The 21,747-nt window shown below is 43.3% G+C and overlaps 1 protein-coding gene across 1 annotated transcript in view; it reads left to right on the top strand.

Moving 5' to 3' along the window:
* The window catches only part of napgb (N-ethylmaleimide-sensitive factor attachment protein, gamma b), a 62,352-nt gene extending 40,845 nt beyond the window's left edge, over positions 1-21,507 (top strand). The window contains exons 7-12 of the mRNA XM_038808672.1: positions 799-865; positions 3,917-3,987; positions 6,383-6,461; positions 8,941-9,020; positions 15,323-15,452; positions 20,301-21,507. Of these exons, the coding sequence (XP_038664600.1) occupies positions 799-865; positions 3,917-3,987; positions 6,383-6,461; positions 8,941-9,020; positions 15,323-15,452; positions 20,301-20,450 (577 nt within the window). The 3' untranslated portion in view covers positions 20,451-21,507. The remainder of the gene's footprint in view (positions 1-798; positions 866-3,916; positions 3,988-6,382; positions 6,462-8,940; positions 9,021-15,322; positions 15,453-20,300) is intronic.
* Positions 21,508-21,747: the final 240 nt, after the last annotated feature.

Genomic DNA, 21,747 nt, shown 5'->3' with positions numbered 1-21,747 from the left:
TCTCACTTTTGTACCTCCTGCCCGATGGAAGAAGTTGGAAGAATGAATAAGCTGGGTGGGCGGGGACTTTTATTATGGTACACACTTTCCCCAGGCAACGGGAGGTGTAGACAGTCAGTGGATTGGAGGCGGGTTTGTGTGATGGACTGGGCGGTGTTCACGACTCTCTGTAGTTTCTAACGGTCTTGGGCCGAGCAGTTGCCATATGAGGCTGCGATGCAGCCAGATAGGATACTTTCTCTGGTGCATCTGTAAAAGTTGGTAAGAGCCAATGTGGACATGCCGAATTTCCTTAGTTTCCTGAGAAAGTATAAACGTGTTGTGCTTTCTTGGTCGTATGTGAACCTGTCCTGCTGGCACCAGCGCTACCACCATATATCGATCTTCCTAACCTTCCTCTCTATTCAGTAGGTAGCAGAGGAAGCAACCCAAAGCACGCCTTTCTTGCAACCCGTGTACTTTTCATAATTGATGCATAGCTCCTTAAATTTCTTCTGCATGACCTGAAACACACTTTAATTCATGGTTAAAACATAGACTAAGCTGCTCTCCTCCCACCCATGAAGTTTGCCCACTTGTTCTGTGGTATCCTTCACCTTGATGACAGAAAAGTAGCATACGATTCAGGACTCCCAGTCATGACTGCCATAAAAAACTATTCACTTGATTATGGAATCTTCCACTTTCTGTGGTCTACCTGCCTGTCCCTTAGATGGTAATTGTGTTAGTATGTTTTACAATACTATTAACTGACTAAAAGGTAGTGCCAGATTAAATAATATTTTTGTTCTGTTTCAGGCTGATAGAAAATGTAAACTTGGAAAAAGCTGTAGATCTTTACCAACAGGCTGCTTCAGTGTTTGAGGTAAGTTGTGGATACTCACGCACCTCTTGGTCTGTAACATTGTAGGTAGCAGATGAGGAACATATTAGCCATGATAGAATGGTGGAACAGACTCGATGGGCCGAATAGCCTAATTCTGCTCCTATATTTTATGAATTATGAAATTCAATGTTTTAATTGCCAACTTAAAAATTCAGTTTTCAACTTTTTCAGTTTATATTCTTAGCATCAAAACCTGGAGAAAATTGGATGTACAAATCAACCCAAAAGAAGTATAGCAAAATCAAATCCTGCGGATCCTCGACATGGAAAGCAGGGGGCAGCAGGGTAGCATGGTGGTTAGCATAAATGCTTCACAGCTCCAGGGTCCCAGGTTCGATTCCCGGCTGGGTCACTGTCTGTGTGGAGTCTGCACGTCCTCCCCCTGTGTGCGTGGGTTTCCTCCGGGTGCTCCGGTTTCCTCCCACAGTCCAAAGATGTGCGGGTTAGGTGGATTGGCCATGCTAAATTGCCCGTAGTGTCCTAATAAAAGTAAGGTTAAGGGGGGGGGGGGTTGTTGGGTTACGGGTATAGGGTGGATACGTGGGTTTGAGTAGGGTGATCATGGCTCGGCACAACATTGAGGGCCGAAGGGCCTGTTCTGTGCTGTACTGTTCTATGTCTATGTTCTATGAAAGTACAAAACAAAGAGCTGGAAGTCCTGAAGAATCTGTGGAGAGAGAAGTAGAGTTAATGTTATAACTCAAGTATGACTGCAGATTCGACTGTCTTACCCGGGAGTCATACTCAACTTGTCACGCTAATTCTCTCTCCGTAGATGCTGCAGGACTTGGAGTTTTTCCAGCTCTTTCTGTCTTATTTCAAAAAAATTGTAAGTTTAGACAAAATCAGAAACGGCTCAGTTTTCATTTTGAATACTGGTGAGCCTCAAAATATAAAGAACAGACTAATAAGGCACAGTTAAACTAAACTCAATTATTTATTCAGTTCGAATGAACCACTTATCTGGGAAATGGCAGTTCTAAAAGTTCTGGTAAGTGTGCTCACAACGTGTGTGTCAAAATATGTTTGCCAAAGTTGGATCCACTAGAAATCTGAATGTTGCCTAGTCTGGAAAACATTCTCTCAACATCGGCTGAGACAAATTGAATACTGCGGATGTGAGAAGCGACTAAAATGCTTTTTCTTGAGGTCAATAATCCAGCATTATCCTGTAACTCTATATTTCTGGATTGTGGGATTCAATACCATGAAGGATTTTGCTATGTATCTGTTCAGAAGCAAATTCATAACAGTTGCATACAGGGTGAATTACTAGCTCAACAGAAAAACATTGTGTCCACTTAGCTTCCTCCCCCAAAATGCTCATTAAATTATTTTTCACTTTAGATGTCTGAAATTTCCAAAATTGCTTAGGATCGGAAAGATCAAATCAAATTATTTTTAAGGTTTGAACGGGCTGTGAACAGTATAAGTGAACTTACTTCAAGCTACTTCCCTTTCTGAATTTGATGCTGGAAGTTGGGTTGGGTCAAAACCAGCAGATACTTGGGAACCCCATCACCTGGAGGTTCCTCTCCATGTCACTCGCCACGCTGACTTGGAAATGTATCGTCTTTCCTTAACTGTCGCTGGGTCAAAATCCTGGAACTCCCTCTCTAACAGCACTGGGTGTACCTACACCTTGGACTGCAGCGGTTCAAGAAGGCAACTCACCACCACCTTCTGAAGGGCAACTAAGGATGGGCAAAAAATGCTGGCCTAACCGAGCGACGCCCACATCCCGTAAATGAATAAATGAGCAGATTTGGAATCATCATGCTAGAGATGCTGTTATCTGCATAACATGACTAGCAAGACCAGCATATCTCATGATCTACTAGGATCAGATTTCCTCTGTTTGCAACCAGAATTGGACTGAAATAACCAATTGCATTTATGTGGTGGCGTGAGGGTTGGATTGGGTCAGGTTGTCTGATACGTCAACCCAACTTGCCTGATGGGGGATAGGGAGAGATTAAAATCGAGGCCAATCTTTGAATCTATGGAATAGGCTTCTGATGTAGAAGTTTGTGCTGACCTTTTCAGAAGATTTCATTTTGGTTTACATGCTTGAAAGAAACAGGTAGCTTTGGACCTTGATTCCAAAAGCCCTCCACCACTGAGGTTTTCCTTGTGTCATGAAATTAAATGAAAATCGCTTATTGTCACAAGTAGGCTTCAAATGAAGTTACTGAGAAAAGCCCCGAGTCGCCACATTCCGACACCTGTTCGGGGAGGCCCGTTTTGGGAATCGAACCGTGCTGCTGGCCTGCCTTGGTCTGCTTTCAAAGCCAGCGATTTAGCCCTGTGGTCTGTTGTAAACTAATTCCTATAACTAAGGAGTAACTATTGTGTCATGCAACCACAAGGATGCAAATTAAATGGTCCTTGATCTTTTCTTAATTTAGCAGTTCCTATATTTCACTGGAGGAAATTGCATCTGATGCAGAACTAAATGTTGGAAAAGTGGCCTGGCAGCACAGGCAATGGAGGACTGCAGGGATATAGTGTAGAGGTGAAGCTGAAGTTGACTCCATGTCTAGGTGAAGCCTGTCATTGATCGGCTCAGAGTAGTTTAGTGGGATGGGAACAGATGCCATTGCTTGAGATGTTCTTGCAGTGATTGAATAGAGGAGAGTGGAACCTAACAAGGGCATCCATTGAGCTTCATGGTGGAGAGGTGGCATGGAGGAGGATGGTTTTTATTAACTGTCAAAGGCTGTGCAGCAGTGAAGGGAGGATAATGCTCCAAGGTTGCAATCAATTTCACTTGTGACTTCAAGCAGGACTGTTTCAGTGCAAATGTTAGATAGATTCAAATGAGAGGGAGACAACAACACAAAAAGCGAAAGGAGGTTAGTGATGATGCCGATAACCAGAAAAATCAAGGAATTTATTTAAAAGAAGAGTTTAGTAGTCTGCAGATATCTCATTTAAGAATGCAAACTGCATGTTGTGATTAAGTATGCTGTGTAGTTGATTATTAAATGTTTGACTTTACTTTGTAACAGTGAACTTTTCATTTGGTAGAATGAAGAGCGTTTACGTCAGTCTGCTGAATTGCTTGGAAAAGTTTCACGGTTGCTGGTTCGGGCTCGCAGGTAAGAACCTTTCCACGAACTAGATTTGGCTACCTGTAGATTTAAAATGAAGATAAATGTAGGGAATAGTGCTTTCTGTTTATAGACTTTTATCCAATCCGATCATTTGTTGGAAAACTGTAGCTGTAAATAGAACCATAAAAATGTTACAGTGCAGAAAGAGGCCATTCAGCCCATTGTGTCTGCGCCAGCCAAAAAAGAAAAAAGAAACTAGCTGCTCATTTTAATCCCATTTTCCAGCACCTGGTCTGTAGCACTTCAGATGCAGATCCAGGTACCTTTTAAATGCGTTGAGCATTTCAGCTTCAACCACCAACTTCCAGACATCCACTACCCTCTGTGTTTTTCCCTATGACTCCTCTAATCCTTTCCCGAATCTATGCCCTCTGGCCCCTCAGCTAGGGGAAACAAGTCATTCCTGTCTACGCTCCTCAATTTTGAACACCTCAGTTGGGTCACCCCTTATGCTCCTCTATTTTAAGGAAAACAACCTTCGCCTATCCTGGGCGCAATTCTCTCAAAGGGAGACAAACAGCCGACGTCGGAGTGAAACCCGGAGTGTTTCACTCCGGTGTCGGAGGCTGCTCCTCGCCCCCTATTCTCTCCCCCCCTCCGGGGCTAGGAGCGACGGTGCGTGAATTCCGAGCGCTCGGCCTCGACGCTGGCATCAAAGCGGCGTGCCGGGAATGATGCGGCCGGCGGCGCCTAAGTGATGTCAGCCGCGCATGCGCAGGTTGGCCGGCGCCAACCCGCGTATGCGCGGTTGCCGTCTTCCCCTCCGCTGCCCCACAAGACATGGCGGCTTGATCTTGCGGGTCGGTGGAGGGAAAAGAGTGCGTCTTTTAGAGACGCCGGCCTGACGATCGGTGGGCACCGATCGCGGGCCAAACATCTCCTGAGCACGCCCGTGGTTCTCGATCCTCCCTCCGCCCCCCCACAGGCCCCACACACAGCGGTCGCGCGCTGTTCACGCCGGCAGCGACCAGGTGTGGTTGGCGCCGGCGTGAACTGGTCGGGTTCGGCAGGCTGCTCGGCCCATCCGGGCCGGAGAATCGCCGGTCGCCGTGAGAAACGGCGAGCGGCGATTCTCCGAGCGGCCTGTCGCAAAACGCGACACGCCATTTTGGGGGGGTGGGAGAATCGCGGGGGGTGCCAGGGCGACGTGCGCGATTCGCTCGGCCCTCCCGTGATTCTCCCACCCGGCTTGGGGTGCGGAGAATCGCGCCCCCAATCTTTCCTCATCGCTGCAATTTTCAAATATGCATATTATAGTTCGATGAGGAGGAAGGGTGAGGGGAGCCTTGATGGAGCAGAAACACTGGGAAGCATTGGACCAAATGGTCTGTTTCTGTGCTGTATATCCAATGTAAAGTTTAATCTGATATTGCAGCACTATTTGGGTAACCTTTACCCTACTGATTGGTGACTTTGTTCGTGGAGAACTGACCATCTGTCCTGGAGCAATTTAGTTTGCTTTTTAAAACTAGGTTTAGCACATTAGGTTGTCTGGGAAATAATCTCCTTCAGCTTTGGCTTTGCTAGTTTTGTGTCTTTCTCTACTGTCCTAACTCCAGAATCCTAGCTGTGATCATAGATCATAGAATTTACAGTGCAGAAGGAGGCCATTCGGCCCATTGAGTCTGCACCGGCTCCTGGAAAGAGCACCCAACCCAAGGTTAACACCTCCACCCTATCCCCATAACCCAGTAACCCCACCCAACACTAAGGGCTTTTTTGGACACTAAGGGCAATTTATCATGTCCAATCCACCTAACTTGCACATCTTTGGACTGTGGGAGGAAACCGGAGCACCCGGAGGAAACCCACGCACATGGGGAGGATGTGCAGACTCCGAACAGACAGTGACCCAAGCCAGAATCGAACCTGGGACCCTGGAGCTGTGAAGCGATTGTGCTATTCACAATGCTACCATGCTGCCCAGACATCTCCTGAGCACGCCCGTGGTGCTCGATCCTCCCTCCACCCACCACAGGCCCCACACATAGCGGTCGTGAACTTATTGTAAATTGAACCTTTTTCTTGTGTGCAACCATTTTGTGGTACACCATTCACAATTGTCTGTGTTTCTCTACTGCTGTTTGTATTTTCAGTATTAAATTCTTTGCATTTACAATTTCAAGAATAGCCATCGATATGTTCTAAAATGACTGAACGCTGACTGATTTATCGGTAGAAAATAGAATCTCACATTTGTGCTTGACTGGTATTAACTTTTCAAATGCCAAAGTAATTGGCTATAGTAGATATGGTTAAGGTTCTATTTATGGAATAAGTATTTGTTAATTTAGAGTATTTTTAAAAAATCTATTTGTCACAGCAAAGTCAGGTTGTATAAATGCTTTATAACTGTTAAATTATTCTTTCTGTCTTTAAGACTTGATGAAGCTGCAACATCTCTTCTAAAGGAAAAGAACATGTATAAGGAAGTTGAGAATTACCCAACATGTTTTAAGGTAGGCAAAGATTTTCTTGCATTGATGGTTGAAAATTGTGGTTTAAATTTCTGTCTACTGTTGACACTTCTATCTGATAAACAGTGTAATCAGGAATTATATAAAATTCTAAAGCTAAGCCTGCTAGTATATTGTCCACTTGATCCTGATTTAGATACTAATTTGAAAGTACTTGATTCATTATACAATGAATTGAAAGAAAAATCTATAACGTCCATGCCCTGCCTGCTCAAAATGCTATTAAAGTTAATTGGTAATCTAGTTGATTAGTATTTAGTGAACAATCCTTCGTATAGCAGAACTGGTTGGCTTTCAAAAATACCCTGATGGTTTAACAGGTTATGTTCAGTGTGAAATTAATTTAGGGAGTCTGTACCCAATTCCTACTGAGTTGAGTAAATTTGCTCGTATATCAACATAAATTAAGATTGAATGTCAATCTAGCTCAGATGTTTTAAGAACGTTTGCTGTGAGTAATCAAATTTATATCAATGCAGTAAAATGTTTAAACCCCCCCCCCCCACACACACACACACACACACACACACACTAGGAAGGGGTTTGACTTTACTTCAGTATATGCTGTATTTGACCTGAGACTCAAAAATATTGTTCCATTCCACAGGACTGAACACAAATTTGAATATCAAAAACATAATTATAATGTGGTTAAATATGTCTCCCATTCTAGGAAGATTTTCTATACATGTGATATTATGCTCCTTTTATTTTTGGGTACAATTCTAAATGTTGTTAGGAAGAGACCTAAGTTAAATAGAAAAAACATTTGTAGTGTTCATGGGTCAAAAACTGGAGGGCATAAACTTGTGATCACATTCAAAGAACAAATAGCTGGAGGGGAGTTTTCTTTACATAGGAAAAGCCTGCCACTTCAGTTAAAGCAGAATCTACAGTAAATTATGCAAAGAAAAGTGGATAAATATTTGAAAAACATAAAATAGCATGGAAAGAAGAAATTTGCAACAAATAGATAGCTTTTAGATAGTCTGCACAGCAACAATGGCCCTCTGATGCTTTATACAATAAGAGGCCTTGAGTGATCAATGCAAGTTGGTGCACAAATGTTGTTTTCTAATTATTAAGTATGGAGATAAAATTCAACATGCCAGGTGGGTAAAACAGATAGTAGCGAATCAGTCACTGAGTTATATGCTTCATTTCTTTCCGTTGACTTCAAAAGAAAGCTAGGCAGAATGTATGACAGGTGGTCAATCTGCTCCTTCCCATTTAAAGACCCATCAAAGTTAAATTTAAGCCCCACAGTCTTTCTGATTTTCATGATTGGGCAGTGGTTAAATGTAACAATCTGCTCCAGCTGTGGCTGGGATTTTGTGGTCGGCTGCCAAGTGATTGTGCTTGCTGCTGACCTCTGAGACAGCTGCCATGAAGATCTAGCAATCTCAGTAGTATGGATTTCCCTTTTCCCGACCTCAGTTTGAATCCATGATGCCATCAATCAAGGTAAGCAATCGATTAAATTAAAGTATTCTCATAGACAGCAAACCAGAAAATAAAAATCACTGAATTTTTTACTCTTTAGTTGAAATTTAAAAGAAAGTTAAATAAATGATTTGGACATACACATGGGATTACGGTAGAACTGAAATATCATAAACTTAAAAAAAATATAAATGTGCTTTTTTTTATCTTCATTGGAAAAATTGAAATTCTACTCAAACTAGTTTTCAGGGTCAGTAAGGTTCCGCAGCAGTAATTGAGGTTGGTGCGGCATTTCAAAACACAGCTACACCCCATTTTACAGTGAGACTAGATCATAAAAGGGAAGCTTTCTTAACTGCAGTGAATGCTACTTGATTGCAATTTGGGGGAACCTCTGCAGTCAATATCGGCAACTGAAGTCTGAATTTCAATGTTTAATTGTGCACATGTGGACTCTGGAAGTTGTTGTCCATTTCTGAGGATGAATGATGGCGAGAGTTGACCTTTTCATTATCATTACAACTACAGAAATTTGGGACAATATGTTTTAACTTTGGTCTCAAAAACTTCAATTTGCTCCATCAACACCATTACGCCAACAGGCCACATTTGCAATGAAAATATACACAACTCAGTTGGCTGGACTTTTGGTATGTGATGCAGAGTGAAGCCAACAGCGTGGGTTTAATTCCCATACCGGCTGAAGTTATTCATGAAGGCCCATCTTCTCAACCTTGCCCCTCATCTGAGGTGTGGTGATCCTTGGGATAAATCACCACCAGTTAACTCTTCCCCCTCAAAAGGGAAATCAGCCTATGGTCATCTGGCACTATGGCTACTTACCTTTTATATACATAATGGTGAAAGTCTTGGTGGGGAGGAGGTAAAACATAACATTTTAAGAGCTTGACATTGAAATATGTTTTACACAAGGAAGGAAAAACTGTAAGCACTATTTCTTCAAATGTATATATTACATTAATGTGTTTTTAATTGTATTACTGCCTATTTGTTCTAGAAAACAATTGCACAAGTCTTGGTCCATCTGCATAGGAACGACTATGTAGCTGCAGACAAATGTGTTCGAGAAAGCTATAGGTAAGCATTAACATTATTTCTGGGTGTTTCTTGTCTGTTTTGGTGAAAGGAGGGAATACGTTGTTTTAATTGGTTGAAAATGGTAAAGTTAGTTTGCTAGCTTGGTGATCAACTCAAACTAATAGCTTAGATATTTTGTTTACTGGCTGAACCGTTTCAATCTAGTCAAATGGATGTAGCGTTAGATTATTTCCAAATTATGACCATTGTCGCTGGGTGGCATAACTCACTGGTAGTTTGTGTCATGTGGTATCACAGTGCATCAAAAGTTATGGGTTCAAGCCAGCAGTGGAATGTCCCCTGTTGCATGCCCAGGCCACCAGCTTAATTTAGTGCCTATCTGCAGCAGATTGGGTGATGGCTGGAGCCACAATGCTCCAAAAAGGGGAAGAAAAGGCCGGCTGGCCCTGTGGCCCAATGAGCCATTGAGAGTGGTTTCACCTCTGACCTGAGGGACCTTTTGGCTTCCTTTCCTCATCATTTAATTTAATGTAACCCCTCTGAGGATGCCTCCATTTAACCTGTCTCTTGGTGACACGCTGAGGCTTCAGAGCCTGTCTGTCATCCTCAGTAGAATGGTGAGCTAGGAGATGGTCAGTTAGGAAACCACCTCACAGAATCTTGCTGTGCCATTCTTGCTGCTGATAGGTTCGAGCTCAGTATCCCATTTGGTCCCATCACTGGAGTTCTGAATTCCACAGTGAAATCCTGCCCTTTGTGTTTGAAATGAGGGACAGGATTCTCCGTTTGGGAGACTATGGTCTAATTCTCGGCTCATTGTGATTCACTTTCCTATCAGTAGCGTACTCCGCCAGCGGGTTTCGTGGTGTCATGGGGTGGATTCAATGGGTAACCCCATTGACATGTGGCAATAAGATAACATCCTGCCACCATCGAACGGCGTGCTGCCGAGAAACACACGGCTGGGGAACCGGAAAATCCTCTCCAATGTTCTTCCGCCAGAGCTGAATTCCACCTGCCGCACATCAGGAATAGATTCCCAATCCGTAGCCATGCAAATCTCCTGCAACAGCACTTAACTCTGTTTGAAGTGGTCCAGGAGCTGTCAATCAAAGTTTGATGTTTGTAGGGGCAGTGTCTGGGGGGATCTTCTTATTTCGGGGGTCTCTGTGGGTGACTCTCTGATGGACGTTGGGGCAACTGCCTTAAAGCGTTGCCCCCTTGGCTCACCACAAGGTCCACTGTTCCGGGTACATGTTTGTCAGGCCCAATAGGGGCCTCACAGTAGCATGGTGGTTAGCATCAATGCTTCACAGCTCCAGGGTCCCAGGTTCGATTCCCGGCTGGGTCACTGTCTGTGTGGAATCTGCACGTCCTCCCTGTGTGTGCGTGGGTTTTCTCCGGGTGCTCCGGTTTCCTCCCACAGTCCAAAGATGTGCGGGTTAGGTGGATTGGCCATGCTAAATTGCCCGTAGTGTAAGGTTAATGGGGGGATTGTTGGGATATGGGTTACGTGGGTTTAAGTAGGGTGATTGTTGCTCGGCACAACATCGAGGGCCGAAGGGCCTGTTCTGTGCTGTACTGTTCTATCTTCTATCTAGTAGTAATTGTCAGAGGACTAGAGAATCATGCAGATCTGGAAAATGTGGTACCCCCATGATAAGTGGATGCAAATGGGTCTTATAACCTTTGATGTGGCAGCTTATCAAATGCCTTCTGGAAGTCTAGTAAGTACAGTACATCCGCTGTTTTTTTTTCCTTCTCCACAGCACATGTTACTTCAATGAACTTATAATCCTCCATAGTGAAGACCAACTCATATGCCATCTCCTTACTTTTCATGACTCACTTTCCAAACTCGTTTTCTGTCGGACCAATGCTCAGTTTATTTGTTTTTTTAAATATATTTTATTCCAAACACGGTAAGATACAAACAACAAATGACACCTCAAATAAACATGTTACACAACATTTATAAAGTTTCCCCCACTCCGACAAACAAGTTCTCTTCTGACCTCCTAAGGGCAAATTGATTTTTTTCAAAGTCAAAATTTGTACAAATCCCCCAACCACGCTGTGATCCCCAGAAGCCACAGCCGGGCAATCAGAAAGGTGAAGGCTACAACATCGGCTCCCTTCTCCTCTGTCAGCTCCGGCAAGTCCGACACCCCAGAAATCGCCTCAAAGGGCATGGCGCCATCCTGACCCCCACTATCCTTGCCAAAGCCTCGAACGCTGCCCTCCAGAAATCCTCCAGCTTTGCACTTCCCCAAAACATATGTGGATGGTTTGCTGGCCTCCTTCCAACACCTCTCATACAGTTCAAATTATTATACCTGGGACTTTTGGTGACTTCATGTAAGGGCAAGACACATGAAAAGTGGCTCCCGGCAAGGTCTTCGTTTTTGATCTCTTTTACCCATTTTTGGGGGCGTATTTGGTATCCAAGCTCAGTTTGTTGAGTGGGTGGACTCTCTTTCGATGGCGGCATGTCGAAAACGTCGACGGAGAAGCTTAATGCAAAAAAGACTCGGGAGGGTAGCCCATTGAAAGAAATTGAAGGAGGGAAGATAGCCTCCACGCCCATTACACTGGAAAAATTGGTGGTGGTGATGACGCAGGAGCTGGAAAAAATTGGGAAACGGATGAATAGGCAGTTCGGGCGGCAGTGCAAAGAAATAAAGGAATCCTTTAAAGCTACTGTTGAGGAGGTTTTGGGCCCGATTCATGATCAGCTGGTGAAAATCTTGAATGTGGTGCAAGCACAAGGTGAAGGGTGTGGAGGAGGCCTTGTCGCAGCATGAGGTCTGGCTCATCTTCTTGGAAGCAAAGTTGATGCTCGTGGCGGGTAGCAATAAAGGCCTGACGTTAAAAGTGGAGGATTTCGAGAACTGGTCAAGGTGGTTAAACCTCAGGTTGGTGGGGCTGCAGGAGGGTTTGAGGGCTCAAACCCGATCCAGTATTTTTCGGAGATGTTTCCTCGACTGGTGGGAGGGGGGTGAAGTGTTTGCCTTTCTGGAGTTGGACAGAGCTCATCGGGCTCTCTGGCAGAAGCCAAGGCCGAAGGAGCCAATATGGATGGTGATCATCCGCTTTCATAGCTATCAAAGGATAGAGAGGGTCTTGGAGTGGGTGAAAAGGATCCAGAACATTGATTGGGATGGACACACGGTGCGGATATATCAGGGCATTAGAACTGAGCTGGTGAAGAGACGTTCGACCTTCAAGAGGTTGAAGGCCATGTTTTACAGCAAGGGCATCCAATTTGGGATGGTGTACCTGGCATGACTGTGGGTCACATTGGACTCAAAAGACTACTTTTTCAACATGCCGGAGCAGGCAGAGGCCTTCATCAGAGAGAAAAGGTTTGGACCAGTGTGAGGAGGACTGTTTGGAACTATGTGTATGCGCCAGCTGTAGCAGGTAAATGGGGAGATATAAGAGTATGGGGAGAAGGCTAGCTGCCTTTTTGCCCATCAGTTAAGGCAGCAAGAGGCTGCTAGAGAATGGTGCAGGAGCAGAGGGGTGTGTTAGTTTCCGCCCCAGAAAAGGTCAACGGGGTGTTTTGGTCCTTCTAAGAGAGGCTTCATAAGTCGGAGTGGCTTGAGGACGATCAGGGGATGATCGAGTTCTTAGAGGGGTTGGAGTTAGGAATTGCGGAAGGAGTTGGAGGCGCCATTGTGGTTGGAGGAGGTTGGGAAAGATGCAGATGGGGAAGCCGCTGGGGTCAGATTGGACGCGGAACAACCATTGTTGCTGGGGATGTTTAATAATTCATTGGATTGGGGTCCCGTCCCGGAGACGTTGGGGCAAGCATCCATCTCCATTCTAAGGATAAGGACTGCCAAGAGTGTCGGTCATACCGACCAATTTCTCTTCTCAATGAGGATGCAAACCTTTGGGTTAAGGTCTTGGCATTGAGGTTGGAGCCCTGTCTCCAGGAGGTTGTGGGGGAAGATCAGACAGGCTTTGTGAAGGGCAGACTAGTGAGTTCCAATGTGAGGCTGTTATTTATTTATTTTTTATAATCTTCATTGTCACAAGTAGGCTTACATTAACACTGCAATGAAGTTGTTGTGAAAATTCCCTAGTTGCCACATTCCGGCGCCTGTTCGGGTACACACAGGGAGAATTCAGAATGTCCAAATTATCTAACAGCACGTCTTTCGGGACTTGTGGGGGGAAACCGGAGCACATGGAGGAAACCCCCACAGACACGGGGAGAACGTGCAGACTCCGCACAGAGTGACCCAGCCGGGAATCGAACCGGGGACCCTGGAGCAGTGATGCCACAGTGCTACTGTGCTGCCCATCTTACTTTGCATAATTCTTACACCAGCGGCAGGGCTGGAGCCGGAACCAGTGATAATAGTGTTTCTGGGTGCAGAATAGGCGTTCAGTAGGGTTGAATGGAGCTACCTGTTTGAGGTTCTGGCGAAGTTAGAGAGGTCCTAGTTTGTGTCGTGGGTGTGGCTGTTTCAATGCCTCCCAATTTTTCTACCTAAGGCTTTTTTTTGGGGGGTTGGAGCAGCTCATAAAGGGTTTTATATGGGTGGGGAGAAGTCTTCGAATTTGGAGGGGGGTTTGACGGAGTGATAGGCAGGTGGCGAGATTGGTGCTGTCGACTTTGATGTTTTATTATTGGGCAACCAATGCGGAGAAGATATTGGGTTGGTTTGGGGACCAGGAGGTTATTTGGATGCGGATGGAGTCAGGATCATGGAAGTGGTCGTGTTTGAAAGCGCTGGTGACGGCATCTCTGCCGTTTGTCCCAACAAAATATTCTTTGAACCCGGTGTCCGCCTCCATGTTACAAATATGGTTGCAACACCGTCAGCCTTTTACATTGAGGGTGGTGTCAAGGTGGGCCACTATCTGTAGGAACTATTTATTTGAACCGGTGAAATTGAATGCCACATTTGGGGGGTGGAAAGGTAAGGAACTGGAGAGGGTGAAGGACTTGTTCCTCGAAGGACGGTTTGCTGGCTGGGAACAGTTGAAGGAGAAAGCAGAACTTGGGGGAGGGGGTGCAGATATGTTTAGGTGCGGAATGTTGCTCGGCGGGCATTTCCGACATCTACTCATCTACTTTGCTGGAAACGATACTCTCCTGTGTGGGGTCGGAGGAGGGCAGCACGTCAGGGGTATATGGATGGCTCATGGGGAAGAGCAGGTTTAGGTAGAAGAAGTGAAGACCAGGTGGAGGAGGAGCTGGGACCTATTTTGGAGGAGGATGTGTGGAGTGAGTCCTTCCGCAGGGTAAATGCTACGTCATCCTGCACGAGGTTGATTTTGATGCGGCTCAAAATGGTGTTCAGGGCACAACTCACCAAGGCCAGATTTGAGAGGGTTGAGGATAGGTGTGAGCTCAAGATGCCCAGTAAACCACACGCACATTTTCTGGTCCTGCCCCAAATGGAGGTTATTGGGGGTATGTTTTCAACACCATATCAGCACTCCTGAACATTGATTTAGAGCCCTGCCCATTAGTAGCTATATTTGAGGTGTTGGATCAGCAGGAGTTGAGGACGGATGTCGGGGCAGATGTTCTAGCATTCGTATTGGTGCTGGCTCAGCGATACGTTCTGCTGAGTTGGAGGCAGGCGACACCACCTAGTGGCTAGGTGACTTGATGGGGTTTTTGCACCTTGAGAACATCAAGTTCACTATGAGGGGGATAATCGATGGGTTCTATCATAGATGGTGGCTGTTCAAATTGCACTTTAAGGATGGGGTGTTGTTCTATGTTGTTTTCTTTGGGAGTGTTGCCATAGTTGTCGGTAGGAGCCTTTTTCTATTGTTGACATTATTGTTGTTTTGATTTGTATAAAATGTTAAAAGTTCAATAAAAATATTTTCAAAAAAATTATATCTTTATATTTCCTGTTTCGAACTGTATCTTACAGTGGTCAATAAGAATTTGTAGTACTTGTTAGAAATTGAGTATTTTCCATTTTTATAATGTGACCAAGTTGGAAAAAATTGAGATAGTTGAATATTAATCTGCTTAAAAGATATTTTATCCAAATACAAAGTTGTAATTAGACCTCCTAACAAAGATTTTATCTTAAATTCGAATGATCTTTAGTTTTGACAAAGAGGCCCGTCATGCTTTTATGGAGATGATGGAGCAAGCTGAAAAATACACAGTACTGATCTGTGTGTGTTTGACATCCCGAATGTGTAAGCTAGATGGACAAATCTTATTTTCTGATCCCAAGTTTGAACCACGAAAAATTAACCAAAAAGCTGATGAAGCATGTTTATTTGTTTTTTTTCCTCAAAGTTCATAAGGTATAAATTACTAATACAATTTCTGATATGGTTCTTATTGTGCCTAGTATACCTGGATTTAATGGCAGTGAAGACTCCATTGCTTTGGAGCAGCTATTGGAAGGATTTGATCAACAAGACCAGGATCAGGTTTCTGCAATCTGTAATTCACCTCTATTCAAATACATGGATAATGATGTAAGCTTGGTTAACAATACTTTCTATAGTGCTAATATTTTATGTTAGAACACATGTATATAACAAGAAAAGCCAGACAGTCCATCAGACCTGCTGCATCAGTCAGTAAGATTGTGGCTGATCTTCTACTTCCAAGTTCACTATTCCTGCCCTATCCCTATACCCCTTTATTTCCTTAGATAAAACTCCACCAATCTCTACTCCTCAGGATTTACAACCCAAGTGAAGACATTTCTCATGGTATCAGTCTTAAATGGCTGATCCCTTATCCTGAGGCTGTGACCTACTAGTTATAGGCTGTGCAGTTAGGAAAAACAACTTCTCAACATCAACCCCACCAATTCCTCTAATAATTTTGTACATTTTATTACTGTAAAAAATGATGTGGTTTACTTCTGTAAAAATCCTGTGATTTATTTTCCATAATCATAATTTTTTTCACCAACACCTCTGACCCCCTGACCTTCAGACTAGCCCCCCTCGACCCTCCAACGCCCTCCATGACTCTGACCCCCCACCCCCCGCCGACCTTCTGACTCTACAAGACCTGACTTGGCCTCGCCACCCTGCCCTCCTCTTGTTTCGCCGTCGCTGCCCTGCCAACGTATCTCAGTCGCACTCATTCACTAACACACTGAACAGCTATTTAAATGTCCCAAAGCTTTTCCGTGTGTTTAGTGAATGAAGGTTTACCGGAATACGACAGCAAGTGCTATTGAAAGTGGGTGCAGCTTGGCTTCCCCTGATGATCCTGCATGAATAAGGACTCCGAGAACAGGTATGCTCTGCATTTCTGAAGCGGCTTGGTTGAGAGGTTCGGGCCAGAAATGTGGAGCTCCAGCATTGGATGAGAAAATAGAAACAATTGGCAATCTGATCGTGATGCTGCTGTCGGGAGTATTTGGCCCAATGACCTTTGAGGCAGCACAGTTCAGATTTACCAAAATCAATTGTTCAAAAAGATCGACTTTTACTAAAAATCATGCACGTAATGTTGTTTCATTAAATAATGTTACTTCCTGTGAATTGTTGTCGAATGAAGGTTTTATGGCAGCTTAACAGCTAATAGCCATTGACATGACATAATGCTATTTCTATCTTCGGATACCATGTGAAAATTAATTGAAACAAAACATTTTGCTTCATGAATATTATGAAGAACCCTAATGTCCGTATGGGTAACATGTGAAACTCTGCACAAATAATTCTGATTGTAATTTATCCTTTATCCTGTGCTCCCAATGTTTCTTTTACAGAAAAAGCTGTTGCCTTCTGAAAATAATTCCATGATTAATGTGTGCCCTGCCAAATACCTAGCATGGCAAATATCTTCTGAGGTGACTTCAAAGCTTTATACGATGGCACCTTTCATTTTTATGTGAAATGCTGTCCCCGATGCACATGCATTATATGTATTATTGTGCAGCATATGGCATGGTTTAGTATATTGTAAAGCAGAGACAGATAAATAATAATAGTTTGGTGAGAAGAGTGGGGCCAATTAGTGACCAAACTGTGGATTTATGCACGGAGACAGGGAGCATGGCTGAGGTGCTAAATTAATGCTTTGTATCTACCTTTACAAAGTAAGAAGTTGCAAGTCATGGTGAAAGAAGAGATATACTAAAAATTGATAAAGTGCTGGCTGTGCTTAAAAGCTGTTAAATCACCAGGGATGGATGAGACACATCTGAGTAACTGAGGAAGGTAAGGGTGGAAATGGCAGTGGCATTGATCATAATCTTCCAATCCTCCTTCGATACAGGGGTGGTACCAGAGGACCCTTGTTCAAAAGTAGTGTAGGGATGAACCCAGCAACTACAGACCGCTCAATTTAACATTGGTCCTGAGAGAGCTTTTCAAAAAGATAATTTGGGACAAAATTAACAGTCACTTGGACAAATGGGAATCAATTAAGGCTAGAAAGCATAGATTTGTTAAAGACAAATCGTGTTCAGATAGCTTGCTTAAGGTTTTGATGAGGTTGCGCAGTCGATGTAATGTATACGGACTTCAAAAAGGCATCTGACAAACTGCCAGATACCAGGCCTGTCAACAAAGTTGAAAGCCATGGAATAAAACAATGTGGCAGTGTGGATACAAAGTTGGCTGAGCAGTGTTGGACAGTTGTTTTTTGGACTGGAAGAAGATGAATAGTGGGATTCTCCAGATGACAGTGTTGGGATCAGTGCTTCTTTTGATCTGTATTGATCTTTGGTGTTCATAAGAACATAAGAACTAGGAGCAGGAGTAGGCCATCTGGCCCCTCGAGCCTGCTCCGCCATTCAATTAGATCATGGCTGATCTTTTGTGGACTCAGCTCCACTTTCCGGCCCGAACACCATAACCCTTAATCCCTTTATTCTTCAAAAAACTATCTATCTTTACCTTAAAAACATGTAATGAAGGAGCCTCAACTGCTTCACTGGGCAAGGAATTCCATAGATTCACAACCCTTTGGGTGAAGAAGTTCCTCCTAAACTCAGTCCTAAATCTACTTCCCCTTATTTTGAGGCTATGCCCCCTAGTTCTGCTGTCACCCGCCAGTGGAAACAACCTGCCCGCATCTATCCTATCTATTCCCTTCATAATTTTAAATGTTTCTATAAGATCCCCCCTCATCCTTCTAAATTCCAACGAGTACAGTCCCAGTCTACTCAACCTCTCCTCATAATCCAACCCCTTCAGCTCTGGGATTAACCTAGTGAATCTCCTCTGCACACCCTCCAGCGCCAGTACGTCCTTTCTCAAGTAAGGAGACCAAAACTGAACACAATACTCCAGGTGTGGCCGCACTAACACCTTATACAATTGCAACATAACCTCCCTAGTCTTAAACTCCATCCCTCTAGCAATGAAGGACAAAATTCCATTTGCCTTCTTAATCACCTGTTGCACTTGTAAACCAACCTTCTGTGACTCATGCACTAGCACACCCAAGTCTCTCTGAACAGCGGCATGCTTTAATATTTTATCGTTTAAATAATAATCCCGTTTGCTGTTATTCCTACCAAAATGGATAACCTCACATTTGTCAACATTGTATTCCATCTGCCAGACCCGAGCCCATTCACTTAACCTATCCAAATCCCTCTGCAGACTTCCAGTATCCTCTGCACTTTTCGCTTTACCACTCATCTTAGTGTCATCTGCAAACTTGGACACATTGCCCTTGGTCCCCAACTCCAAATCATCTATGTAAATTGTGAACAATTGTGGGCCCAACACGGATCCCTGAGGGACACCACTAGCTACTGATTGCCAACCAGAGAAACACCCATTTATCCCAACTCTTTGCTTTCTATTAATTAACCAATCCTCTATCCATGCTACTACTTTACCCTTAATGCCATGCATCTTTATCTTATGCAGCAACCTTTTGTGTGGCACCTTGTCAAAGGCTTTCTGGAAATCCAGATATACCACATCCATCGGCTCCCCGTTATCTACTGCACTGGTAATGTCCTCTCAAAATTCCACTAAATTAGTTAGGCATGACCTGCCTTTAACGAACCCATGCTGCGTCTGCCCAATGGGACAATTTCTATCCAGATGCCTCGCAATTTCTTCCTTGATGATAGATTCCAGCATCTTCCCTATTACCGAAGTTAAACTCACTGGCCTATAATTTCCTGCTTTCTGCCTACCTCCTTTTTTAAATAGTGGCGTCACGTTTGCTAATTTCCAATCCACCGGGACCACCCCAGAGTCTAGTGAATTTCGGTAAATTATCACTAGTGCATCTGCAATTTCCCTAGCCATCTCTTTTAGCACTCTGGGATGCATTCCATCAGGGCCAGGAAACTTGTCTACCTTTAGCCCCATTAGCTTGCCCATCACTCCCTCCTTAGTGATAAGCCCCTATTCGGGCACAGTTTCAAAATTGACTGAAAACTTGGGAAGTATTGGAGTAAGTTTCCTTGGAGAAGAGCTGATTAAAAGGAGATTTGTATAGGTTTTCAAAATCTTAAGAGGATGGGACAGAATAGATAGGGAGCAACTGTTCCCATTGGCGGAAGGATTAAGATGGGCAGCACGGTAGCACAGTGGTTAGCACTGTAGCTTCACAACGCCAGGGACCTGGGTTCGATTCCCGACCTGGGTCACTGTCTGTGCGGAGTCTCCATGTTCTCCCTGTGCCTGCGTGGGTTTACTCCGGGTGCTCCAGTTTCCTACCTCAAGTCCAGAAAGACGTGCTTGTTAGATGAATTGGACATTCTGAATTCTCCCTCTGTGTACCCGAACTGGTGCCGGAATGTGGCGAATAGGGGCTTTTCACAGTAACTTCATCGCAGTGTTAATGTAAGCCTACTTGTGACACTAATAAAGATTATTATTATGAACTGTAGGACACTTATTTAATGTGACTGACAGAAGAAGCAAAGATGACATGAAAAAATTAGTTTCATGCAGTACTTGGTTAAGATCTGGACGCTCGACCTCAGAATGTGGTGGAGGCTGATTTAACTGAGACCTCCAAAAGAGAACATGATAATTATCTGAAGAAAAAATTATTCTAGGGCTATGGGGAAAAAGTGAAACTCGGTGAGTTCCTCTTGCAGTGAGCTACCATGGATATGATGGACTGAATGGCCGCCTCCTGTGCTGTAACCAATTGCATGATTCTGTGAACAAGCAGATATCTTCTGCCAATAACAAGCCTAGGATAAAGTATTGCTAACTGCCACCAGTTGAATCATCTTGGTTTTTATGAGTTTGCACAACGAGAACTGACAATTATCGGCTGAAAAAAATCTTAAATGTGTGTATATTAGAAAACAATTACTGTCACCAAATTAAACATTTGAGCATTTTCTGTACCTAAGATTATTTAATCATTTTTTCTAGTATGCCAAACTGTCTCTAAGTTTGAGAGTCCCTGGAGGCGGAACAAAAAAGAAGTCACCTGAATCTCAGCAAGAAGCTGGAGAATCTGCACAAAATGCAACTGGTACTGTTAATGAAGAGGATGATGAGTACTCTTCTGGATTGTGCTAGTTATGGACAGATCTCTTATTTGACCTCTTTCAGGTCCAATTGAGTTGCTTAGAAGTGAAGGCCAAAGCTCAAAACAATCCAGACTCGTGTTTAGCTGCCAACTGTTAACCTGCGAGATTCTGGGTTGCATAGGAATTACTCGAGAAACAGATTGATTTAAAAATGACATTGTGAAGTATTTAAGCTTGGTGACAACATTTAGATTTGGCTAATTCTGCATTATGTATAATTTGTTAGATAACCTTATGTGTGCTTTTTTGTTTTGGAAATGTAATCTTAAAGGTACAATTTCTTCTGGTTCTACCTAGACTATTTTAAATTGGTGTAAAGAAATCTTGCTGTAAAGAACACTTTCTTTTTAAAGACTTCTGAACATATATCACACTATCCCAAATTAATGCAGTTTATTTATTGTACCAGCACAACAACAGATTTGTTTTTTGTCTAGTAAGACTTTGAGGATGTTGAATAATGACACAGAACTTTTGGAAGATTATAAAATGGGAGAAGTTTAAAAATATGTTCAGAATTAACGTTGTAGCTTTGAAATACTATTGCACACAGCGAAATGAAACGTACCATTAAGGCTGGATCTCGCTACCATTAAAGTGTTCCTTTTACACTTATCCCGTGATGTGGAAACATATGCTTAAAAGTTTAAATATTTGTACATGTTAAATAGAATTCCGTATTTATGATCTATCATGTATATATGTGTTGTCTAAATCAAGTGATAATGTGCATGCTTCGGCAATTGTTAGTTAATCTATCCTATGAAACTGGAGTACAAACTTGCAGAAAGCTTTTTGAAAGTGCATTTTCAATCTTCGTTATTTTAACTTAAACCAACACAATAATGCAACTCGCTATGTTGATGCAAATGATAACTTTTCCCTGAGCTTGCTGCCACTGAGAAAATAAAGCTAGCGAGTCAGCACATAATTGTTGATGTTCTTTATCTGTATTTGTCAATGGTGTCACACTGCAAACATGAAAAGCTGCTTTGTTCTGTATACAGGTTTGAAATTTGTCCAAAGTAAAGTATTGTACTCATCTGGATTGTTTTTTTTTAATGCTAATTGTTTTACTGAATCTGTTGCAATTCACTTTACTCATGCTTGGCACAAAGAGTCGCTTCTTGTATTTGTCAAAATTTGAAGAGGTTTCTGAGCACATTGTTTTAAAACCTGGTTTAATTATCAATGGTGCATCTTGATCAGTAAATAATTGATTTAATAATGTTTTTCAACTTGTCCAGGCCTCTTGTATAGAATTACTCTTAAATGTGGTCAGTTTT

This window comes from Scyliorhinus canicula, chromosome 10 (genome assembly GCF_902713615.1).
Source record: "Scyliorhinus canicula chromosome 10, sScyCan1.1, whole genome shotgun sequence".
Lineage (NCBI taxonomy): Eukaryota > Metazoa > Chordata > Chondrichthyes > Carcharhiniformes > Scyliorhinidae > Scyliorhinus > Scyliorhinus canicula.
This window is presented reverse-complemented; position numbering and strand designations above follow the sequence as displayed.